Source organism: Pararge aegeria, chromosome 27 (genome assembly GCF_905163445.1).
Source record: "Pararge aegeria chromosome 27, ilParAegt1.1, whole genome shotgun sequence".
NCBI classification, from domain to species: Eukaryota; Metazoa; Arthropoda; class Insecta; order Lepidoptera; family Nymphalidae; genus Pararge; species Pararge aegeria.
Genome location: NC_053206.1, coordinates 6630891 through 6658195, shown reverse-complemented (window position 1 = coordinate 6658195; position 27305 = coordinate 6630891). Strand labels below are relative to the sequence as shown.

Here is a 27305-nt window from a genome sequence, read left to right as displayed (position 1 = left end):
GTTAATTTTGTACCATTTTACATTACTTTGGACTCTTTCGTGTTAACTCCATGTTACACGTCACAGAATATTATTTAATAGGAAAATTGTTATGAAACGGACACTACTTATGCCCGTCTTCACTAACGTCCTATAAAGCAATGCCTTAGTAGGTTAAGTGAAAACGGGCATTGATCCCTGTGATTTACTACTACTGTTACTTTTTGAGCTGTCATATGTTTTATTTGATTATTTGCCACTGGCGACACTGCAGCGTGGTGCACTACGGCCTATGGCAATGGATGATGATGATGACTTCAAGGCCATGATAGCAAGTGATGATGCAATCTAAGATAGCCACGGGCTAACCTATATAAGGATAATAAACCCCTATTACAAATAATAAATATACTACGACAATACACACATCCCCATCTAGCCCCAAAGTAAGCGTAGCTTGTGTTTCGGGTACTAAGCTGACTGATGAATAATATGTTATGAATTATATACATAAATACTTATAATATACAGATAAACACCCAATCACTGAAGAACATTCATGTTCATCACACAAACATTTTCCAGTTGTGATAATCTAACCCACACTTAGAAAGAAGGGTAGCTGCCCACTACGTCAGTCGATCGTCAAAGTATTTACTTTACTTTCGGCACTCACCTGCAACTTTTCTAAGCTATTAGCGGTTTAAGAATTAAATATCACTTGCTTTAAGGAAAGTATCGTGGGGAAACCTGCCTACGAATTCTCAATAACGTTCTCACAGTCGCGTGATATCCACCAAACTTTTCTCACAAGAGACCAATGCCCTGTAGTGAACCGGTTATGGGTTAATGGTGATGATGATAGATATTATATTAAACCCAAACAGAACGGGTCGTATCTAGACACGGCTGAAGTCTTCTAGACCATCAATGAATCACTTAAGTTTATGTCCACATGGTATAATACAAGTTAAGTCTGTAGGTTTTGCTCGCTCTTGAGTTCTAAAGCCCAGACGTGTTGCGGCCAGCCTGTTCGACCTTTGCCCTTCTTCTCGGACGCGTTGTTCTGTAAAAAAAAAATGCCCGTTATCACTTTACCTAGGAAACGCTTATATCGGATGCCTAATGGTGATGAGTAAGGAAAACAAAGTTTCACAAGCTCTTAGATGCTGATACTTACACTAGGATTCAAATTTGTAATTTAAAATGCATATAATATCGGACGTGTGTTATCGTCCGAGAGTTTCTCAACAGGTGGGCCTTCGTATGAACATGAGCAAGACGAAAATTATGTCTGACGCTCATGTTCCACTCCACCCAATAATTGTTGGGAGCTCTGCACTAGAAATTGTAGAAGAGTACATATATCTAGGACACACGATCCAGTTAGGTAGGTCCGATTTCGAGAAAGAGGTGAACCGCCGAATCCAACTCGGATCATCGGCAGCGTTCGGGAAACTTCGTGAAATCTTCTCGTCTAAAATCCCCCAGCGCCTGAAGACTAAAGTCTTCGAACAGTGCGTGTTGCCAGTGATGACTTACGGATCACTTGATATGGTCGCTAACTATGGGCCTCATAAGAAATCACTCAGTGCGCGATTGAGATAGCTATGTTAGGTTAGGTTAGGTTAGTTCTCTACGTGATCAAATCAGAAATGAGGAGATCCATAGAAGAGCTAGAGTTACCGACATAGCTCAGCGAGTCGCGAAGCTGGAGTGGCCGCTGGAGGCAAGCGGCCCAGGACCGTGTATTGTGGAACTCCCTACAAAAGACCTTTGCCCAGCAGTGGACGTCGATTGGTTGAGGTGATGATGATGATGATGATAATATCGGAAATGGCAGGATTTGAAGCTGCGACTCTCCGACAATCGCGGCCTGAGCGGTTTGCCATCTGAGCTACGGTTCTCATACTAACGACGTTAGGCGCCACCTACAGATACGACACCGATTCGGCGGTGCGTAATATTAAGGGAACTCGTAAACTGACACTCACGAGTAACAGATGAAAATGAAAATAAATTCAGTTTTTTTAATAGCTAAATTAGGTGTTTACTGGGATACAGAATCGGCCTGCCTAATTTACACAAGCGACCCGCCCCGGCTCCGCACGGTTACAATATACTACGAATATATACTACGACAATACACACACCGCCATCTAGTCCCAAAGTAAGCGTAGCTTGTGTTATGGGTACTAAGATAACTGATGAATATTTTACAATGTTACAAATTGGGTTAACTTGCTATACTCGACGAAAAGCAGGAGAATCTGTTTAGTGTAATTTATAATTTCTACAATCCTTGTACCCCACACCAAACAGATCTTCGGCAATGCACGCACTCTCTCCCTCTACGCACGTTTCGCTCCGAAACCGGAGCATCCTCAGGGGATGTTGTCTCTACAATGAATAATAGTTAAGTCCTACTTCGTTAGGCAACATCTCCTGAGGATGCTAACTACTTTAAGTAAAAACTATGGCAATGGTTTACTCAAAAACTATTAGCGATTCGGTTTCACAGATAAGTCTCAGAGACAGTAACTAATGTACCTCTAAAGCCTCTGAACTATTATTTCGGATTTAATTTACACGTTGTATATATATGACGGCCGATTGGCGCAGTTTGCAGCGACCCTGCTTTCTGAGTCCAAGGTTGTGGGTTCGATTCCCACAACTGGAAAGTATTTATGTATATTATTTATAAAAATATTCATCAGTCATCTTAGTACCCATAACACAAGCTACGCTTACTTTGGCTAGATGGCGATGTGTGCGTAAAAAAAAAATATATATGTTTATTTTTATATATCTTTATATACATATTTCAGTATGTCACTGAACTCCTCCTAAACGGCTGGATCGATTTGAATAATTTTTTTGGTATGCGTTTGGGTGGTACCCTGGATGGTTCAGATTCACTAATCAGCCCTACAGATGGCGCTGGGGTCCGCTAGTATATATACATACGCATATATATGTGCGCATCCAGGGTACCACCCAAATATATGCATATACCCAAACCATATATAATTTCTGATTCATTAATATCCGTTGCGTAGTTTAAAACATATAAATGTAGGTACCAAGGGTGGGAGGGACTTTGTTATATATGCATTATGTACTATGTAAAGTAGTATAAATTCTCAGTTCATAAAATTGTAAGCAAACCTACGTCGCTAAACTAGCTTCAATAAACGGTTCACAAAAAACTTGTAACAATTTTACAACCACAGAATGCAGCAAAAAGTTTCAAAAAAAAAGCATTTTTTGTGTCAATTTCACGTATCGTTTACAAACGCGATTGGGAACAGATGAAGCGAGACGGTTTGAAAAAAAAGTTTAAAAAAAACGGCTTCTGTCTTCTTTATGAATAGACGTATTGATGTCCATTAAAACACCATTCTATTTTTAAACTATAGCTTTTTCCATGACGGAATTTCGGAATACTCATAATTAATATTTAATACATTTTGGTGTATTTAAACAACTTAATTCAATTCGAAATTCATTTATTTCAAGTAGGCCTAATTTAAGCACTTTTGAAACGTCAAGTCTCTATGTTTGTAGTGACTCTAACACCGGTTCGGAAGGCAGATTCTACCGAGAAGAAGCCGGCAAGAAACTCAGCAGTTGCTCTTTTCCAAAATCAACAATTTACATTTTAACATTAATTTTTCAATTGTGAGAGATAAAACCTTGTCATTAAGAAATTCATCCTAATAAAAGTGTTTAAATAACCTCGCTGTAATAAATGTGTTATAACATATTTAAACTTACGCATTGGTAGGTCCATAATGAAATTCAATTCAATTTTATTTATTTGCTGATACAGGTAAATAATATGTAGGTCTTATCTGTACCACGCCATATTGGCATGGAAATTGTTGCCATGGTAGTATTTAAATTTTAATTGATGTTACTACTAGGTACAATTAAGATATTGGCAATTATATACAATACTTTTAATTACAATTATGAAATATGTTTTTTTTTATATATTATTGCGATAAAAATACCTGACGAAATGAAGTCACTAATAAGTGACATAAAATGTTTAAAAGATAAGTTATTTCAATATTTAAATAGACATTATTTTTTATACTATTGATGGATATTTAAAATGAGATTCTTTAGTAATTATTAATTTATTTGTATTATTTATTTATTAATTTATTTATTAGCTTTTCAAGGGAAACAAACAGTATAATTATTCATAAAAGTAATGCCGTATTTTGTATCACATAAACCAATGAAGTTTCCACAACTTGGTTATACATATAACACGATAACATTAACCACAATTGCTTAGGAGTAAGTACCTAGCAAGCAATTATTATACAAAAAAAAGAAAAAATAATAATAATGTAATTAAAACAAAAATGAAAAACAAAAACTTTAAAGCTATAGTACTTATTTTGTCATAATAAATTTTCTAAACGTGCCAATTTTGACATGAAAAATGTCCGTCTCACAAAATTTGTTGTTAAAAGCATTGCACGCACGAGATAAAAAGTTATTTGCCAAATACCTTGTCTTCCATCTAGCCCACGCAAAGGGAGGTTTACGCCTTGCATTTAACCTACGACATGCAAAATCGATATTACTTAGAAGAAGTGGGGAGTCAACTAAATTATGTATTATTTTATATATTCTTTGACATGTGCCCATATAAACTTAATTGTATTTTATTTTTTACAATACAATTAAAAAAATAATAAATTACAAATATCTTGGATAGAAGCAGGCGTTACTTTGCCGTAATTTCATGATATATATTTATTTATGTATTTATACTCTTTATTTTTACACCACTCAGAAAAACAAGAAAAAAAAGAACAAACACATAAAGAATGAAGCAAGATACAAAAGGCGGCCTTATCGCTAAGTTGCGATCTCTGCCAGGCAACCTTAGGATTAGGAAAACTAAAAAGAAAAACGAATAGGTCGAGTACACTATTTAAACATACATACGAATATCTACATACTAATACATAAACCAACTACACAAATACATATACTAATACATATTTTAACATACCATAAATACTTAAATGTGAGTTTGAGTAGATAAATAAATAATAATAGTCGTCTTTACTGAGCGAGATAATGAGCCTTAACAGCATTTTCAAATATGCCCAGTTACTTCGACTGTCTTACGTTTAATTCGACTGCCGATTGGCGCAGTTTGCAGAGACCCTGCTTTCTAAGTCTAAGGCCGTGGGTTCGATTCCCACTACTGGAAAATGTGTGTGTGATGTTTTTCAGTGTCTGGGTGTTCACATTTATATTCTAAGTATTTATGTATATTATTCATATAAATATTCATCAGTCATCTTAGTACCCATAACACAAGCTACGCTTACTTTGGGGCTAGATGGCGATGTGTGTATTGTCGTTGTAAATTTATATTTAAAAAAAAAATGCGAGTGCATTCCACAATTCAGTAGCTTTGACAGTGAAAAAATGCTTATAAAACTTCGTTTTGTGGAACGGCATGCTCAAAGTCAGCGCACGACTCGATCTAAGTTCGGACTGCACTCAGAAATATAAAAACTAATATTATGAAAACTAAGCTTAATTTTCTATACTACGCGAAAAGCAGGAGAATCTGTATGGTGTACATTGGCATATATGAGTGCCAAAGATCTGTTTGGTGTGGAGTATAAAGATTGAAGAAATTATAAATTACACCGTAATATAGATATATAGATATACCGTACTCTCGTGCTTTTCGCGGAGTATGGCAATAGAGCAATAATTCACACCCGAGATTTTTTTATCCCCAATTAATAAACCCCATTCCGACAACCAAAAAAAACAGCAAATCCGTCTATAAATGACGGAGAATATATAAAAAAAACAACCGAATCGTAAATCTATTTCAAGGAATTCCGTTCAAAATAAACGGTTTCTGCAATTTAACGATAACCCCAGAAGGAAGCGTTTGTTTACATGCGTTTTAAACTGAGATAATTTTTTACCTGCCTGCTTACGTTTTGTATCTGCAATCGTTCAACAGTCTTGCAGTTTATAGTACGAGTCTGGTTTTACTTTTTCTAAATTTATCACGATTTTTGAAGTGAAAACTCCTTTACTTGAGAGAGAGTTGAGAACTTTTTGGTGGAACAAATATATCGGAACACACATTGAATTATTTAGTCAAAATAAATAAATAATAAATAAATATACTACGACAATACACACATCGCCATCTAGCCCCAAAGTAAGCGTAGCTTGTGTTATGGGTACTAAGATAGCAGATGAATATTTTTTTTTATGAATAAATACACATAAATACTTTTAATATACAGATAAACACCCAGACACTGAAAAACATTCATGTTCATCACACAAACACTCTCAGGCAGGCAGTGCTTTTGTGCATTTATGAAGTGCACGCCACCGCCCGTGCCCTGCATTGGGCCGGTAATCATCGTCATCACCAGCTTGTTATGATGATGGTGACTAAACAACCAGTATAAAAAACAATAAAAGCAGTGTTATTTATAGTTGTGTTTGGATAATAAAAGCAGTTAACTTTTATCTTACCACAAACCAGATGCTCAGATAATCTTTTCTTAGTGCTAATTTAATAACGGTGAAACACATGGCCGGTATAAAATGGCGGCGGTGTTTGTTAGAGCGGAAAACTTCGGGAGAAATGGTTTTACATTTCCGAGAGGGTGAGGTTTATATACCTGCTTTATACGTCTAGTGGTTACCATGTTAAACTAAAGAACGTTCGTGATTGTGTATTTGATGTGAAACATCTACACAATTCAAAATTAATTTATTTCAAGTTGGCCTAATATAACCACTGTACTACTTAATAATGAGGAACTGAAACTGGAGGATACGACAGTTTTTCTAGGAATAACGTTAGATTCTAAACTTCAATGGGGCCCTCATGTAAATAATTTATCGAACAGGCTTAGTTCTGCTGCCTATGCGGTAAAGAAGATACGCCATATGACCGACGTAGAAACTGCGAGACTGGTATATTTTAGTTACTTTCACAGCATTATGTCATATGGAATTTTACTTTGGGGTAATGCTGCTGATATTAGCACTATTTTCGTGCTGCAGAAGAGGGCTGTTCGTTCTATCTACAAAATGGGTCCGAGAGAGTCATTGAGAGATAAATTTAAAGATTTTAAAATAATGACAGTGTATAGTCAGTACATATTTGAAAATTTAATGTACGTTCATAAAAACATTTCTAAATTTAAGAAAAAATGTGACTGCAATAATTTAAACATTAGAAGTAAGAATAAACTTACAGTGCAATATACTAGGTTACATAAAATTCATAATTCGTTTAAAGGAAATTGCATACAATTCTACAATAAACTACCAATTGTCATCTTGGAGATGTCTCTTAAAAAGTTCAAAGTTTGTATTAAACGTAAGCTTATAGAAAAGTCCTATTATAGTATAAAGGACTACGTAAACGATAAAAAAGCTTGGGTGTAAATTATTGCTCTAACCAGGTTGCTCTTCTAATAATTTAAAATGACATTGTGAGATGGTGATAACAAAAAAAAAAAAACACCCGGCTAAGTTTGTTGTGGGCTTCTTCTTAGACCAGGACGCGTTTGGAACCCTCGTAGCTTTAGTTTTAAGTTTACGAATGTGGTTATCGCCATCATCTCACTACCGTGTGGTTCTTATGTACGCATCAAAAGTGCCACCTGTGGGCCTACTTGAATAAAGATATTTTTGACTTTGACTTTGACTTTGCACTTTTGAAACGTCAAGTCTGTCTGTCTGTAGTGCCTCTACTACCGGTTCGGAAGGCAGATTCTACCGAGAAGAAGTCGGCAAGAAACTCAGCAGTTGCTCTTTTACAATTTACATTTTAACATTCATTTTTCTATCTTGTGAGAGATGAAAGCGGAGACGGATGCTTCCAAGAAACCTTGGCATTAATAAATTCATCATTTGTACAGTAACCTCGCTGTAATAAATGTGTTTTAACATATTCTTTAAACTTATGCATTGGTATGTCCAAAAGCGTATACTTAATCCCACAAATGACTTCTGTTCCTTTCGCATACTATATGCAGATGTCACTAATTCATGACCGTTTCTTGTAAGTCCACAGTTTATGTCCTCTTTTTGTTTATATAGACTAATATGTTGTCTTATTAATACTATATTATTATAAATATATTATGAAGCTACAGCCTACACGCTAGCATGGGCAGGTGACAATTTTATCCCCGGGAAAGGATAAAAAATTATCTTCCCCCACAGCTTTATCAACTCTCAGCAGAGCTCAGCAGAGAATCGGCGCACAAGTGGAAATAATATCCGAATAATATATGTGTTATAATAAACGGGGGTAAACTTCTCCTATTCCAAGTTGAAGCGGGCTAACCTGTTAGGGAGTATGGTAGTCATACCCCTAATTTTTTTCTACGCGACATCGCACCGGAACACTTAGCTTAGCGGCACGTCATTGTGGTAACTAGCCACGGCCAAAGCCTCCAATCAGACCAGATCAGAGAAACTTCAGAAAATATAAATTCCCAAGCCGTTTATTACTTAAAACGCACATTACTTAGGAAAGTTAGAGGTTCGTGCTGGGATTCGAACTCGGCCAACGGAAAGTGAAGACGAGCTCCCTCCCACTGGGCTATCGCCGCATCGTCGATAAACTAGTATATCTACAGTAGTTACTTCACTGGCGCCACGAAATAACTTGACGACTTTCCCTTGAGAACATCTCAAGTGGCATGCATGGATACAGACATACTGTGTCTGTGAACTGAAGTGCTGTGAATGGGGATTACGCGTTTCATTGGAATATGATTCCACGTTTTACGGCCGATTGGCGCAGTAGGCTGTGACCCTGATACTGAGACCAATGCCGTAGGTTCGATTCCCAAAACTGGGAACGACAGATCTACTGTGCATGTGAACTGAGGTGCTGTGAATGGGGAATACGCGTTTCATTGGAATATGATTCAAATTTTTTACGGCCGATTGGCGCAGTAGGCTGTGACCCTGATACTGAGACCAAGGCCGTAGGTTCGATTCCCACAACTGGGAAAGATAGAAATACTGTGTCTGTGAACTGAAGTGCAGTGAAAGGGGAATACGCGATTTAAATTTACGACGGCTGATTGGTGCAGTGGGCAGCAAACGTGGTACTGAGACCAAGGCCGTGGGTTCGATTCCCACAACTGGGAAATGTTTGTGTGATGACATTAATTTTTTTCAGTGTCACATAATTATGAGTATTTATATACATCATTTTACTGGTGGGAGGCTTTGGCCGTGACTAGTTACCATCCTACTGGCAAAGACGTGCCGCTAAGCGATTTAGTGTTCCGGTGCGATGTCGCGTAGAAACCGATTAGGGTTATGACTACCTTACTCCCTAACAGATTAGCCCGCTACCATCTACCCAGGTGAGATGAATTTATTCGATCAATTCAATTGCATTCGATTCAAATTTTTGAAGATCGATTGGCGCAGTGAGCAGCGACCCTGCTACTGAGTCCAAGGCCGTGGGTTCGATTCCCACAACTGGAAAATGTTTGTGTGATGACCATGAATGTTTTTCAGTGTCTGGGTGTTTATATGTATATTGCTTTTATTTATGTATATTATTTATCAAAATATTCATCAGTCATCTTAGTACCCATAACACAAGCTACGCTTACTTTGGGGCTAGATGGCGATGTGTGTATTGTCGTAGTAAATTTATTTATTTATTTAAATTTTTTATCTAAGTACTTATTTTTATTCTACATTTAACTATAAATTTTTGTTAAGTACTTAAGTTAAGATCATTAGTTAGTTTAGTTTAGCATAAATGTAATTTTAGAATTTCGCGTGTTGTATTCACGACCAATGATTGTCGAGGGCGCAGGGTGTAACGGTAAAACTCTTAAGAGTTTATGTTTTCCACCTTTTAAATGTAATAATTTTTTTTCGTATTTTTCGATGAAATAAATAAATAAATAAAAATAATTGTCTTAAAACGCAAATAACTTAGAAAATCGCTTCCATCTCTCACAAGATAGAAAAACGAATAGAATAGAATAGAATAGAATAGAAAAACTTTATTGCAACACAACACAATAGGAAAAATACAAGGAAAACAGTAATAGTACTTAGTGCTAGGGTGCAAAGGCGAAGAGGCAAATGAATTATAAAATGTAAAATGTAAATTGTTGATATTGGAAAAGAACAACTGCTGAGTTTCTTGCCGGCTTCTTCTCGGTAGAATCTGCCTTCTGAACCGGTGGTAGAGTCACTACAGACAGACAGACTTGACGTTTCAAAAGTGCTTATATTAGGCCTACTTGAAATAAATGAATTTTGAAATTTTTTGAAAAGTCTGTAGTACTGGAATTCGAATTCGGTCCCCCGAAAGTGAAGTCGAGCTCCTACGCATTGGGCTATCACGGCTTCTCCGCAGTAATGTAGGTACTATTTTTGACGTACAGTAAAAGAAGAAAATGAAAGGTGTAAGACATAAACTCCTAAGAGTACATATTATAAATGCAATATTTTTTTTTGTATTTTTCGATGAAATAAAATAAATAAATAAAAATCATTTGCTTAAAACGCACATAACTTGGAAAAGTCAGAGGTGCCGGGAATCGAATTCGGTCCCCCGAAAGTGAAGTCGGTAATGTAGGTACTATTTTTAACGTACCTACACCTTACGGCAAGGTAGAAGGCACTAGAGCACGCGGTAGGTCACCCATGCGATGGACCGATCAAATCAAATCTTCATTGGGAGGTCCCTTGCATGAGTGTACCAGACTATCTGCAAACAGGGAGAAGTGGCGATTGATCGTGAGGCGAGTAACAACTGCCACAAACAATGTCCCACCGTGATGACCACGACCGTGATGGCAAGAGTGTTACGACAAAGAAGAGAAACACCTTGCGGTCGTAGTACTTAATATGCCGACGTACCTGCGATTGGTCAGCGTTGCGTCTTCTGGGGGGAGTGTGGTGTAGTTCAGCTCGGAACCCCCCAGCGGGTTCACCATCTGTCTCCAGCACCTTCAGCAGGTATGATATGTAGGAGGTCGCGAGACGCAAGGTTTTAATCTGAGGACAAGGTGATTTCTTTCAGTATTAACTTTGACTTTAGGATATAATAGGTCTTTATTTGCGTAATACACGCGTTTACATAAATTCCATTCAAATATTTAATGTAAAGTCAAAGTTGCTTTGAAAAGTTAGAAGTTCGTGCTGGAATTCGAACTTGTGGCCACGAAAGCGAAGTCAAGCTCCTACCAACTGGGGTATCAAGACTTGGTACTAAGATCAATGATTTGTGTTAATAATATACATAAATACTTATAATATACAGATAAACACCCAGACACTGATATACATTCATGTTCTTCACAAAAACATTTTGCAGTTGTGGGATTCATAATATATTGGAATAAAACATGAAATTGTTCAATACTTGAACAATAAAACATTTAAGTATCGTTCCAGTTACTGATAACATATTTGTTCATAGTCAAAGTTGGTGTAAAGGTCTAAGGCGTTTTATCAGTTTTACTTATTTTGTTTTGTCTATGTTTTTGCTCTCTTGTCTACGGCATTAAAAAAGTAATGTAGCAAAAATGGTGTTTGTTGTGACAATTAAAATTTGGCTGTATAAGTTATTTCAATATATCCACAGCCTAACAAAATATTTAAAGAAATATATATTTTTTTCAATTAAATACATGATGGCTCACGTTAGGTTTTTTTATGTAGAAAAGGATATACTTAGTTGATAAACCTACCACGCCATTTTGACGCGGGTTGACGGACTCGACGAAGTCACATAGTTAACGATTAGTTTTATCACAGTAAGTTTCAACCGTATCTGGCTTAACGTGATCTACGAGGCAAGCACGAAAGTTAAAAGCGATTTGCCGAATTCCAAACTTGCCCACACAGGCAGGAAACAACAATTATATCCCCCGATTAAATCCCCTGACAGGGGAACATGGAATGGATTTTTACCCCCGTTTATTAATACACATATTATTATTTAGATACTATTTCCACTTGTGCACTAGTGCTCTGAGAGTTGATAAAGCTGTGGGATAAGATAATTTTTTATCCTTTCCCCAGGGATATAATTGTCTCCTATCCATGCTAGCCTTGCTGATCATATAAGAAGGTCCACAACAATTAACAAACTCAGTTGAGTAAGTTAAAAGCAACTGAAAATAGAATTTCATGGTAGAGCAAGTATTATTAATTGTATGCAAAATAAACTCTTGTTTTAAGCAACTATAAATTATAAAACAATGAAACTAATATCAAACTACCAGTCATTTAAATAAATGAAAAAATCTAACCTTTGTCATCTTAGTGTCGGGCAGAACGCTTGGTATGCGATCTCTGAGTTTAGAGAACGCGATATTGATGCTCTGCGATCTCGCTCGCACCATCTGACAAGCGTATAAGTTAGAATGAGACAGGTATAGCAAAAAATGTGTTCACGCCGGAGTAAGTGACTTGAGTTGCTTAAAACAAGGGCATTCCATATTACTTGGTTATCTCACACGCAACATTTTATAAGTGCATAATTAAGATTTACAAGTATAAGTATTTTGTTCATATTAAAGCAAGTTGTAAATTAAGGTTATTTCATCATCATCATCATTACATCAACCAATTACCAGCCCACTACAGAGCACGGGTCTCCTCCCACAATGAGAAGGGGTTAAGGCCGTAGTCCACCACGCTGGCCCAGTGCGGATTGGTGGACTCCACACACCTTTGAGAACATTTTTAGGACTCTCAGGCATGCAGGTTTCCTCACGATGTTTTCCTTCACCGTTGAAGCAAGTGATATTTTAATTACTTAAAACGCACGTAACGTAGACAAGTTAGAAGTGCGTGCTAAGATTCGAACTCGGCCCCGCGAAAGGGAAGTCGAGCGTCTGCCCAATGCGCTATCACCGCTTTCAGTAATCAATAATTTCAAACTCATATATTAATATAATAAAAGGACAAACATGGCGGCCGACCAAAAAACTCAAAAAACGACACTTCAAAAATACTCTTAATTTTGTCGTCAAAGATCTCGCCATATAATAACAACAACAAACTCGCCTAGGACCTAAAAGCCTTATCGCTACTAAGCGATAAGGCTGCCCTTTGTATTTTACTTCTATTTTTATGTTTCTTTTTTTTCTTGTATAATTCTTCATTTGGTGTACAAATAAAGAGTTATTATAATAAATGCTTTATCATCGCTTCAAACAAGGTTTACCATTGTTTTAGGTTACTTAAAACAATTAAATTTTTGAGTATTGTTCGCGCCATCTGACAAACGAATATCTTTGTTTCTGCTAGAGTAATTGGAAGACCTCAGTTGCTTAAAACACTAGCTTGGTGATTCCACTCGCACCATGCTTATACCTACTAGACTGGGATAAGTATTAGAATGGGATAGCAAAACATTTTGGTACATACTAGAGTAAGTAATTAATTTCAGTTGTTCATTACAAGTTTATATTTTGTAAAAGACCTAATTCTCAAGTGTCAAATACTTGCTCTATGGTGAAATAATCTTATTAACACATGCTCTGTTTTGGGAAATTATAATAATATAATTACCAGTAACTTAACTAATTCTTAAGGGTAAAACACTTGCTCTATGGTGAAAAAAATCTTATTAACACGTGCTCTGTTTTGGCAAATTATAAGACTATAATTACCAGTAACTTAACTAATTCTTCAGTGTAAAATACTAGCTCAATGGTGAAAAAAATCTTATTTACACGTGCTCCTTCTTGGGAAAATATAACGAGTGCGAAAAATCCATCTTTCCGCACGATATATAGCTATAGAAATGACTACTTTTTGAACATTTCAGTTGATTTGATTGCATAACCAAGTTTAAATGATTTACCTTAGACAGTTTAGTGTCGGGGGGCACGTTCGGTATACACTCTCGCAAGTCGGTGAAGGCGGTATTTATACTCTGCGTTCTTCTTCTCTCTTTCTTATTCGCAGTTGTCCTTCTCTTGACAACGCGCACGAACGACTGGGGCGGTCGGTCGAAACGCGGCAGCGTCTGCATGTCACAGTCCAGACCTGGTGAGGAAGTTCAGTCTTAAGCCGAGTGCTAAATGGGTTTTAATGAAGTTGAACTAATAAAAATCTATGTAATTTTGTTTATAATATTTTTGGTATTGATATTTCCTACAAGCAGTGGCGTGCACTTCATACAAGTACAAAAGCACTGCCTAATCTGAAATTTTTGTACGAAGAGTTTTACTTTCCTTATGCATACCGTGGACCCACCCTGTGCACGCCACTACCTACAAGTGTAGATCAAATCACTTTAATAATCTTTATAAAATATATATATACATATATATTTCTTGTGTGCGTGCCTAGACGGCTAGACCGATATGAATGAATTTGTCGGTATGCGTTTGGGTGGCACCCTCGATGGTTTAGATTCACAAATTAGCCCGACAGATGGCGCTGGGGTCAACTAGTAATTATATAAAAGCAAGGCCACACGTTTTTTTTAATAATTTTATATCTTGTTTCAAAAGTATCGCATCATCTGTAACATGGGTGGGTACATTTGAAAAGTATACGGAGACTGCAATGTTTCCTACTAGATGGCGCTACAGTCGCTATAAGAATGCTAAAAGTTACCACCCTACCGACAAAGACGTGCCGCTAAGCGATTTAGTGTTCTGGTGCGATGTCGCGTAGAAACCGATTAGGGGTATGACTACCATACTCCCTGACAGGTTAGCCCGTTAATATATTAGACGGCATCATCAATAACCACCAGGTTAGATTGCAGTGAAGTGTTAACGTGTAGTGGAATTTAAAAAAATACAAATTTCGGTGTGAGAGTCGTAGCTCAGTGTTGAAGCGCTCAGGCCGCTTATGCCAGAGTCACAAGTTCAAGTCCTATCGCTTCCGAAACTAATTTCAGCATTTTTAAATTAAAAAAAAAACTGTTTCCTCCATGTATAGGTAAGAACACTTTAATGAAATTCATAAAACTATATTGCTGAGTATAATTTAATAACGATAACTAAAAATTGTAACTAAAACTTGTAGCATTTTGAAATGTGCAAAAAGCAATTATTTTTTGACGAGTCGTCGGATCCTGTATATTGTATACAGGATCAAACAGTACAGTAACAATATCAATTAGTGATAAAAAAAAACAACAAGCAAAATACTGAGTAAAATGTCTTATTACTTATATATATATATATATATATAAGTAATAAGACATTTTATATATATATATATATATGTTTATATAGTATTTTATTCCATCCCAGATAGATAGCTAACAAAAACGTAGGTATTTAAATTTCCGTTTTTTTTTCTGTAGAAAACATTCTCAATTCAATTCTTGTTTATGGCTTTTGTCTGTGCCAACTGGGCACAAGGTACTTCACCAATCTCTTGTAGATGAAGAAGGCACGAAGGAGATTGATCGGCGAAACTAATGAAAGAGAACATTTTAAGGAATCCTGTAATGAAGATATTCATTGTGTCAAATATGGTCAAGAATAAAAAAAAAACTTTTTTTATCTGTGAAAAACTACACAGATTATATTAATAGTGAGAGTTCTTTGAAACTCTTTTCGAACTTAGCTTAATTTGATAATTACGGACGAATCGCAATTCTTTAACATGTTAAGATTATAAGAAACTCTGTAAATTATTAGTTCAAAATAATAAATTACCCCATAATTCCCTAAATTGTAATAATATAGTATTTATTTGAATATCAATACAGGTAATAGTAGATATCAAACACGTGTACTATTTTTAAATTATTAAAATATATTTGAATGGTTATGTAAAAGTGATTTTCAATAGATAAGATTAATGAAATGATTTATGAACAGTTATTATTTACACAATAACGACATACTTTTGATGATTTGAAATTTAATTCAAAAATATGAAAAAGGAATACTTACTTAAGTTTAAAAAAAATATAGTTCTATATTTATAATATAATGTTTATTTTTTGACAATCTCCTTTGTGGATCTTCCTAGTATACGTGACATTGGCGATATACAACGTGCTGAGGCACACCTAAAAACCAAAAGAAGCAAAAGAAGAAGAAAAAAAAAAAGGCGGAGCTCGAAAATAAGGGGATTACTGTATTTTGAATTTTGGAGTAAACTAAACGTCTACTGTTAGCGTATTTATTCTCTTGTTTTCCTGACCAAATAATAAGATTATAACGATGATGTTCATTTCTTGGTGCTATCTCAATTCTTTCACTTACTCTCCGTTCTGAGTGACAATAAGCTGGAAGTGCCAATCAGCCGTACGCACTGTTACAATGAGTCATTTACTATCAAGGCAGCTAAATTGTGGAATGATCTTCCACGTGACATTCGTTACGCTAAATCACACAGTATTTTTAAGACTCGTCTAAAGAATTATTATTTAACACTGTAAGTTTGATTATTATATTCCACATTTACTTTCTGTCCCGATAACATTATTATATATAGTTTTAATATTGGTTATTTTACCATATAGTATTTTATTTTATTTTATATATGTACTGTTTTTGTAATTTTTGTAATTATTAATATGTATGTATATTCTTAGAGTTTTGCGCATCGCTATAAGGATTCATATGTGAGCCAATTCCTCATAACGGTTGCCTGGGAGAAATCACTATAAGTGATAAGGCCGCCCTTGTTACACAAATTTAATTGTACCTTTGTTGTTTTTGTCTCTTTTATTTATTTATTTTTCTTGTGTGCACTAAAGTATTTTTGATTGATTGATTGATGTTATATATACCTGCGGTATTCTGTGTGTATGTGTGGTGAATCATGCTGCTGTAGGCTTCGTAGGGATCGTTGCACGATATCTGCATCTCTTCGTAACCTGAACAAAAAATAATACACGTGATTTGAGCCACAATTTTTTTTGACATGTTTTTTGAAGTTATACTTCTTTAGCGCCATTAGGAAAAAATCAATAGAGTGAATTTATATGATGTAACGAAATGCGCGCGTACATGGTTACACGATTTCAACAGGATGAAGGTAGTTGCGAAACCGAGTGAGAGGGGAATACATCGTCCGCCTGCTCACTTTTTACACGCGCGCACACAACGTCACTAAAAACCGGCAACCTGAAGTCAGCTATAAGGTTTGACAGTGTACACTTTCAATTGTCAGTCTGCGGGCTCATTCCGGTGTTTTAATTGATTCAATTGTACAAAAATCTCAAATTTTAATGTTCAGTGAAACTTGGTGGTCCGATAATGCGTTATAATAAAACTTTTCAATGTATTAAATACATTTTTTCTATTGCTAGTGTCGTTTTCTCTACAAACGTAGAAAAAGGTGTATGATAAATTTTTTATCTTGTTACGCCAAAGAAGTATAACTTCTAAGCGTGTATAAGTACGTGTGAATAAGTGGCGCCAAAGCCAATGAATAGTTGTTAATAATTCTTAACAATTATTCATTGTAAAGTCAACATCTCCTGAGGATGCTCCGGTTTCGGAGCGAAACGTGCGTAGAGGGTACATTGCCGAGGAACTGTTTGGTGTGGAGTATACGGATTGAAGAAATTATAAATAACACCATACAGATTCTCCTGCTGTTCGCGGAGTATAGCAAATTAAGCTTAATTTTCATAATATATTATGGACTTCCGCAAAGTAACGCCTGCTTCTATCCAATAGGAGACGTGATGACAACTGTATTCTGAACTGCCGTCACTGCACCGAAAATTCAGGTCAACTATTAGATGCCACTTTTTATCCGCTTATTTCCGCCAGCATTGCTGTGTTCCGGTGTGAAGGACGAGGCTGCTGGTGTCATTCAAATTCAAATTCAAAAAATTACTAATACGTGGCTCATTTGGTAGGTCAAGAAGGTATAACTATTAAAAAAAAAAAAAGTAGTGTATACTCACCATAATTCCGTCCTATGTAATTGCTGGTGTCGTGATAGATGTCCTGGGCATCGAACTCGTGCCCCTCCCCACTCACAGCCGGCCAGTAAACCCCGCCGTCCATTGGGCTACCTGGTACAATGAAATAATACAATAAAAACCTCCTGCTTACTCATACGACCCTGGTATCAACGAGAAGTATTGACGACCGCCCTAGTGCAGTGGTGAGCATTGTGCTCCCGGGTTCAATTCCCGGCAGGGGGGATTTGGGAATGTCTGAAGGGAGGCTTCTTGTTCAGACATAAATATGTATATCTTTATATATATATTTCTTGTGTGCGTGTGTATGTCACTGAACTCCTCCTAAACGGCTGGACCGATTTGAATGAATTTTTTTGTATGCGTTTGGGTGGCACCCTGGGTGGTTTAGATTGACAAATCAGCCCGACAGATGGCGCTGGGGTCCGCTAGTAAATACATATATAAAATAATAGCGGTCCCTCGCGACTTCGTCAGCGCATAAGTCTACCAGTAGTTCCTGAGATTATAACATTTAAGTAAATAAACAAACTTTGCTCGTTTAAAAGTACAGATTGCAACCAAGGGCAAACTTATAGCGTAATAAAAAATAAATTATGACAGCTAAATAATTATGACATACCCTGATGTGACGGTTGGCAGTAGAACGGCAGTTCGTATCTGTCAAAACCCTCGTCTGAAGGCGACGTGCTCCCGTAACTTGACATTGCCTGTAACAAATGGAAAAACATTAAAACACCTGACGTTAAAGCCGTGATTTTTTTTTATATATACAACGTGTAACAGAATCACGAAATAATATTGAAGCATGCATAAGTATATTTCATAAGAAATCACCCTGTAAAAATATTAAATCAAAATAGCATGTTTATTTTTCCATATAAACTAATTCAAAATATTCTAAGTGTTTACTTATGACAACCCTAACGAAGATAAAAGACCGACCCGCGCACAGTACCTACGCTACGCGTACCAAGTAAAAAGAAGGTCCATGATTTTAATATTGCATGCGATGTTAGGAATGTATCAGATTTCTTTCAGTAAAAACTATTGCAGTGGTTTACTCAAAAACTATTAGGTTTTCGGTTTCACAGATAAGTCTCAGAGACAGTACATAATGTACCTGCTACAGCCTGTAAAGCATTATTTCGGTTTTCAGTTACACGTCGTATACTTAGTCTACATTCAGATAACTACATACGAATACATGAACAAAAATTACACAAATAAAAAAAACGTGTGAGCCGTCACGGGACGCCTGGCCGATGTGAAACAATGAAGTTGTTTTCCAGAAGTTATTGCAGATATTACATAATGGAAAGATATACATTACAAATTTGTTCCACAAATGAAAAACAATGCAGCCAAATGGATAACCACTCCTTTTTGTAAGACGGTTAATAATGACTGTTTTATTACTAAATTAATATTCATTTTTATTGTTACATACGAAATACAAAAATTCAATCAATCATACGCCACGCCAAAATCTGGTTTACCCTCCGCCTATAGATGTTTCACACAAAAAATCAAGCTGTGTCACGTAATTTACGCGGGCGAAGCCGCGGGGCACATCTAGTAAAAATTATAAAATGACATCCCTACTAATATTATAAATGTGAATGTATGATTTGTTTGTTACGATTTCACGCAAAAACTGCTTAACCGATCCTCATGAAACTTTGTACACATATTCTTGGAAGTGCTAGAAGTAATATAGGATACTTGTTATCCCGACACTAGGCTCGGTTCCTTTGGGAGAGGGGATGAAAGTTTGATGATTTTACACCGTAACTAGTGTTGCCCAAATTCAGTCTTGGTCTTGCAGTCTTGGTCTTGTTCTTGCGTTTTTGCAAGACCAAGACCAAGAACAAGACCGCGTATTTTTAGCAAGACCAAGACCAAGACTGACCGTGCAAGACTTGAGCAAGAACAAGACATAGCCTGCAAGACTCTTGCGTCTTGCAGCTAGGACTTAGCGCTATTTCACGGAGTAGTTAGGTGTAACAGTTCGGTGTATAGGTAGGTAGGTACGCTTAGGAATTCTATGAGACGCAAAAAACTATATCAAAGAATATGAAAAACTGGACCTATGCGCATTACGACTAATACCATAAACATAGCGAATAAAAAAATATCTATTAAAATCAAACTGAGTGCATGCATAGTTATGTTTTAACCATCGGCACTTTGATAATGCGGCATCAAAGGTTTTGTACTTACTTCTCAAAGAAATTTGCCGCTTTTCGGAAGTACATGGTTATGATACACGCGCCGGCGGCTTCTTTTGAAATCTAAAACAATCGTTGCCGCCGCGCCGAAATCATAACATTTGACACTATTCATGCAAAATAATTTCGAATTTTAAGAGTACCTACAGGTGTTCCAAAGAATAAATAAGTTTCAGATTGGTGATTTTAGATTGGTGGAGGACGCATGAGACAGAGTATCCGATTTTATCGAAAATGGCCCGTGATTTTCTCTCAATACCTGCAACTTCAGTACCTGCTGAGAGGTTATTTTCTAAAGCATCATTAGTAATTAGAAAACATAGAAATAGGTTAAGTGATGAGTCAGCCAGATGGTTATTTTGTATTAATTCTTGGTCAAAAGAATTGATATAAAGTATCATAACCTAATGATAAAGCTGTTGATTTGTGTTGTATTTTATTTTTTATTCAAATAAATGATAAATCGTAAAACTCTTTTATTAAATTTCTTATAAGTTGAGGGTTCAATCTCTTTCTAGACAGATAAGTATTGTTCTTTAAAATACAGTCAAGTTATTGTAATTAATTTGTTTTTTTACATGTTTTAGCAAATGTAAGCTTATAAATCATAAATGTTTATTAAGAAACAGTTACTTCCATGGAAAACGACATTATTACATTTCTTATCAAATCTTCAGTTATTTATTAATCTGCTTGATCTTTACTATGGCTATGTTAATTCAAGCTCACAATGTTCCAATTCTAATACGTTTTTCTAAGATTTAAAGTAAACTTTAATAAATAGTAATAGACTAATAGGTAATTGCAAGACTTGCAAGACTCTTGCTGCAAGACCAAGACCAAGACCAAGACTGGGAGCGCAAGACCAAGACCAAGACCAAGACCAGGTGTATTGGCGCAAGACCAAGACCAAGACTGGCTAAGTCTCGTCTTGTTCTTGCATTTGGGCAACACTAACCGTAACTCCGAAAAATTATAACCGATTTAAATAATTATGTTTTTAATATAGATATATTTAGACATATGTGTTTAATTTTGCCCAAACTGTGGTTGGAGATAGAGGACAGAACTCCACAGCGGACAGCAGCAAATCACTTATTTAAGGCTTAGCGATGCTGAATGCTTAAATTTTTTTTAGAACTACAACTAAATTTAATGTCACATCAAAAAACAAACGCAGACGAAGTCGCGGGCAACAGCTAGTAATACATATAGGTAAGGGCTTGTTAAAAAATCCAGCCAATCTGGCATCAGTGCACTCAGGTACTTGACTCGCTGTATCTTGTGGTTATTTCGAGCCAATGAATTAGCCTTTATCTCGTCCACTCGAGTCTCAATTGCTTGCTCATGCGCATGAGCAACTGATTTCATTTTATTTTAGTTCAAAGCTTCGGAAGTGAGCATACTGATTTTGGTGTACCTACCTTCTTTTGATCGCAGGCAAATTCAGATAACGAAAATACATTTTAGTGGTTCAGACGGATTCTATTTTGAGAATGAGCGTGCTTAAACAGTTTAATAATTACAAATATGTTAATTCTATTGATAATAACTAATAATAATATTGTCTGTTAATTAAAAAGATTTATGACTTAGGTACTATATTCTTAATGACAAGTTTGCTTGGAAGCATCCGGCTCCGCTTTCATCTCTCACAAGATAGAAAAATTAATGTTAATAAACTCTTACCAGGTATTAAAAAAAAAGCTTACTGCTTACCTATCGGGGAGCTTTCCCTTAAGATAGATATTACATACAGAACACCTATTCCTTCCTATTTTTATGATTATTTTTGCTGTGTTTACATGTCATTATTATTTTTTGTGAATGTCACGGTCACTTGTTACCGATGTAAATATAAGTGAATGTGTAGAATATTGTACAAGTTTATTACTGTATATTGTAAATATGTATATTGTTAGTGTCCTTAATAAATAAAAAAATGTTAAATTGTAAAATGTAAATTGTTGATGTTGGAAAAGAGCAACTGCTGAGTTTTTGCCGGCTTCTTCTCGGTAGAATCTGCCTTCCGAACCGGTGGTAGAGTCACAAACAGACAGACTTGACGTTTGAAAAGTGCTTATTTGAGGCCTACTTGAAATAAATGAATTTTGAATTTTGAAAAAAAACGTTTTACGAACACTTAATGTCAAAGTCAAACTTAACGATAAAACTTACAACTGTGTTAACGAATTTTTAAATGACAATTTGATCTTAAATTTTAACTTGAAATATTTTCATTTTTTCTTGATTCATTTCTTTTTTATTTTTCAAATCAAGTTTATTTGCTTAATTTGGTACAGTTTAGGTGTTCGTTCATTTTAAGATGCTCTCATTTTGCCATAGGAATATAGCGTGCAAATATTTATAATAATATTTATTACAATTTAATTAAATTAAAAGAAAAATAAAAAACTATTAAAAATTTATAAAAAAATAAAAAGAAAACCACTTCTCCGCTTGCGGGGCTTTTGAGTACCCAAGCAACCGGCCTTCAGGGCTCCAGAGTGAGGAACCTCCTCACAATACGCGCCGTTTCAAGGACTACTGCCTTCTGTATCTGAACCCTTGATCCAACAACCAAGCGAAAGCTTCTTGAGTTGTTGGTCGAAGCTTTTCGCGAGAAGAACATTGACTGAAACGACTATCGGAACAATAACGGTCGACTCAACACTCAACATGGCGGTAATCTCGTGAGCAAGGTCCAAGTATTTAGATACTTTTTCCTTTTCAGCTTTCACCAGATTTTCGTCATGTGGAATAGTAATATCAACAATTATTGCACGGCGAACTGATCGATCGACTAGCACTATATCAGGTCTATTAGCTGTAATATACCTGTCAGTGATAATTGTTCGATCCCAGTAGAGCAATGCACTGCTATTTATTTTCTATTTGCTATTGTACTATCATTATTAAAAATATCTTTATTCAAGTAGGCCCATGGCACTTTTGATGCGTACATTACATGAGAATTACACGGTAGTGAAATGATGGCGATAACCATAATAAACGCCTGGTCTAAGAAGAAGCCCACAACAAACTTAGCCGGGTTCTTTATTGTTATCACCATACCAAAGTGTTATTTAAAATTATTAGAAGAGCAACCTGGTTACAGCAGTATTTAATACCCAAACTTTTTTTATCGATTACGTAGTCCTTTATACTATGTGTAGTCTAACGAAGTTAGGCGCCGTCTAAAGTTACGACACCGATTCGTCGGAACGTTAAGTTTGGGGGGCTCGTAAACTAACACTTAAAAGGGGAAAAATGTAAATTCCGTTTTTTTTTAAATAAGATTATTCATTGTAAAATCACATCTCCTGAGGACGCTCCGGTTTCGGAGCGAAACGTGGTTAGAGGGTACATTGCCGAAGATCTGTTTGGTGTGGAGTATAAGGATTGCAGAAATTATAAATAACACCGTACAGACTCTCCTGCTTTTCGCTGAGTACCTCCGAGTATAGCAAATTAAGCTTAATTTTCATAATATATTATGGCATAGAGTTTTTTGAAAGGAAATTGAAAAGTATAGGCATTCTTTTTATCCCAGGGAAAAACGCAAACGCACACAGCCTCTGAGAATACCTACATATATCTACTTACAAGTTTTAAGCTTCGACTTGAGACAGTGTGTACACATACATGTTTTGTTATACTTTTCTTCTTTTATGGACTTTTTGTGGGGTGCAATAAAAGTATATTCACTCATTCATTCATTCATTGACGGCCGATTGGCGCAGTGGGCAGCGACCCTGCTTTCTGTGTCTAAAGCCGTGGGTTCGATTCCAACAACTGGAAAATGTTTCTGTGATGAACATGAGTGTTATTCGTTGCCCGGGTGTCTATATGTATATTATAAGTATTTATGTATTTTATTTATAAAAATATTCATCAGTCTTCTTAGTACCCATAACACAAGCTACGCTACAGTGTATTGTCGTAGTATATTTATTTATTTTATTTATTCATTAATTCAATTACGCCTTTGTCTTATCTGCGACTGAAACATTATTTAAATATATCCGAGAATACAGTATGTACACATACAGGTTTTTACACGCTTTATTTTGTTTCAAACTTCGACGCCCACTAGCTGTCAATTACGCTTATCAGTCACATGTAAATCGTTCAAAATGTCCACACATGGGTGCCACGTTCATCCAAACTCGTGATTTGTTTATATTACAAACGACGGAAGATAAAACAGTGGATATTTTGAATTTGTTACACAATCAAATAATCTTTGTTATTTCGGGGAATTAAAGTGTTATTTTGCAAAAATATTTTTAGTAGTACTATAAGGAATCATCATAACATCAACCCTAACAGGGCACGGGTCTCCCACAACTGGAAAATGTATTTTCGATGAACATGAATGTTTTTCAGTGCCTGGGTGTTTATATGTATTTTATAAGTATTTATGTAGATCTCTCAGGCATGCAGGTATCCTTAATGAATGAATGAATGAATACACTTTTATTGTACACAAAAGAAAAAAATGTAGTTACAGAGACATAAATACATATAAAGAGAGTACAATTTGGTGGCCTTATCGCTACATAGCGATTTCTTCCAGGCAACCAATGGCGTAAAAGGAAAAAACATAGAAAAGATGCGTGGTGGTGCGATAAATAATATTTAAAATTATTCAAATATATAAATAAAATATATATATTATATATATATATATATCTATATAAATAAAACTATATAATACTTAATATGTTTTCTTTAAAAGGAAAAGGGTCGTTATTTCATGACTCCAACAATGAGAAGGGGTTAAGGCCGTAGTCCACCACGCTGGCCCAGCGCGGATTGGTGGACTCCACACACCTTTGAGAACATTATGTAGATCTCTCAGACATGCAGGTTTCCTAACGATGTTTGCCTTCACCGTTGAAGCAAGTGATATTTAAATTTCTAAAATTAAAAACGCACATAACTCCGAAAAGTCAGTGGTGCGAGCCGGGGCTCAAACTCGGTCTCCAGGACAGGAAAGCCGAAGCCTTACGCACTAGGCTATCGCCGCTTCAGGTCTAGTGTTAAGCATCGTCTGAAATTTCAGTAGGTACACCCCCGAGTTAGAAAATTGGCAGTGGCAACCCCCGGACAGCAAGTTAAACAATCGGTCTCGGTTTTTCTCATTACTTGTGACGGCCGACTGGCGCAGTGGGAAGCTAACCTGCTTTCTTAGTCGTGGACGTGGTTTTGATTCCCACAACAGGAAAATGTTTGTGTATAAGTATCTACTTATGTATATTATGCATATGAATTATTCATCAGTCAGTACTTAGTACTACACAAGCTACGCTTACTTTGGGGCTACGTGGCGATGTGTGTAATGTCGTAGTATATTTATTTATTTAATAGTCCTTAAGCCCACCAAGCCGCATTGTAGCAGCGTGGTGGGTTTGTTTTCAAACCGTCCATATGAAAGAGGAGGCCTTTGCCATGCATTGCGGCATTAAAGCTGCGTATGATCTGATAACAGTGTTCGTTGCGTTTATAAATCTTATTGTATCTGAGAATTTACCAACGCTATAAAAACTTCATTAAAAAAGATTCAGTTTTCAGTTTTAAGATGTTAAAAGGCAACTTTATTTTCAAGGGCATGTAAGTACAAAACAAATAACGACAAGTTAAAAACGCTAGAACAGCAAAATTAAAGATTAAAAAAAAAGAAATCAGTCTTTAAAGACAACTTACCCAAATTTGGAAAATGCAAATGTGACAGAACTTAATAGGTTGATATGCACCTATTTGACGCACTTCACTCTTAATTGAATAATATCACGAAATATTCATTTTCCTACGTTATTTTATCACAAGAACTTAAATTGTTTCACAAGAAAAAAAAACTTATTCACTGCCACCCGAAGCACAAACGAAACCACTTAAGATAAAATCAAAACGTCAGTTTTACATTTATTCTTTTTTTTAAATAAAGGCGCGAACGCGTCGCTTTAGTTCGGTAACAAATTAAACACTGTCGAAAGTGCCAAGAGCGATCGTCCCTGTTGGGTCTTTGGGAATAAGCCACACCTTTTTCAGGAAGGGGCGGTTCTTAGAGATATATGCTAATGTCTATAGACCGGCAATTGATGGAAAAGATGGAAAAGATATTGCATCTTTCTTTCCTTCGTCCTTTCTTGGGAACCTAAAGGACCAACCAACATATTATGTTATTATATAACTGCCATACCCTTAAAATGTAAGCCCGGGCCCATCTAAGACTGCATCATCACTTACCACAAAGTGAGATTGCAGTCAAGAGCTAACATGTATTTGAATAAAAAAATATTTAGAAAAACTTACGGGAAAGGTCTGTGTGTGAGGTATCCTTTTGGAAAATATAACATTAAAATATTGTTTTATATATATTATATATTCCTATCCCTATTATTATATATGACAATGTAAGTTTGTTTGTTACGCTTTCACGCAAAAATTACTAAACCGATCCTTATGAAACTTTGTACACATATTCTTGGAAGTGTTAGAAGTAATATAGGATACTTTTTATCCCGACATTAAGCTCGGTTCCTTTGGGAGAGGGGATGAAAGTGTTTGACGATTTTACACCATAACTTCGACAAATTATAACCGATTCGAATAATTATTTTTGTATTATAGAGGTTGTAATATGTGTTTAATATTGCCCAATCTTTGTGTAGATTTGATGAATGCGGTTGGAGATAGAGGACAGAACTCCTCAGCGTACAGCAGCAAACCCTTCATTTAAGGATACTGAATAATTTTTTTTTTTAGAACTACAACTAAATTTAATGCCACATAAAAAAACAAAATCAAACGCTGACGAAGGTGCGGGCAATAGCTATTTATATATATTTACTTAAGTAATGAAATATTTATTTTAAGGCTATATGTATATATGCACCACCAAACTATTTTCTGTATTTGTTTTCTTCGCCATTGGTTGCGTGGAAGGAATCGCTGTGAAGCGAGTATTCTGCTAATTTGTATACGTTGTTTTGTTATAAGTACTTTCTTTTTTTATGTACCTTTTGTGGTGAGCAATAAAAGTATTTTCATTCATTCATTCAACATTAGGTTACGCCTTTCTCCTATCTGCGACTAAAATTTTATTTAAATATATCCGAGACGGTACTTAGGTGGCGGAGTTT

The 27305-nt window shown here is 35.9% G+C and overlaps 1 protein-coding gene across 2 annotated transcripts; it reads right to left on the bottom strand.

Annotated features, from left to right (window-relative positions):
- Nucleotides 1-535: 535 nt before the first annotated feature.
- Nucleotides 536-26116, bottom strand: LOC120635749 (heart- and neural crest derivatives-expressed protein 2). 2 transcript variants are annotated; one of them, XM_039906888.1, is made up of 8 exons: nucleotides 25867-26116; nucleotides 18549-18636; nucleotides 17909-18019; nucleotides 16781-16867; nucleotides 13877-14061; nucleotides 12315-12407; nucleotides 10918-11055; nucleotides 536-1045 (listed from the first exon to the last, which is right to left on the bottom strand). In XM_039906888.1, exons 2-8 carry the CDS (start codon nucleotides 18631-18633, stop codon nucleotides 950-952), a joined length of 795 nt encoding a protein of 264 aa, XP_039762822.1. In that variant the 5' UTR covers nucleotides 18634-18636; nucleotides 25867-26116; the 3' UTR covers nucleotides 536-949. The 2 variants fall into 2 exon arrangements, with proteins under 2 accessions (XP_039762822.1, XP_039762823.1); XM_039906889.1 differs by lacking the exon at nucleotides 12315-12407.
- Nucleotides 26117-27305: the final 1189 nt, after the last annotated feature.

Coding starts and splice junctions, on each gene's coding strand:
- LOC120635749 (XM_039906888.1), bottom strand. CDS start 18,633: ATGTCAAGTTACGGGAGCACGTCGCCTTCAGACGAGGGTTTTGACAGA. Junction 18,020..18,548: donor CTGCCAACCGTCACATCAGG/GTATGTCATAAT, acceptor TCATTGTACCAG/GTAGCCCAATGGACGGCGGG. Junction 11,056..12,314: donor CCGACACTAAGATGACAAAG/GTTAGATTTTTT, acceptor CCTTGTCCTCAG/ATTAAAACCTTGCGTCTCGC.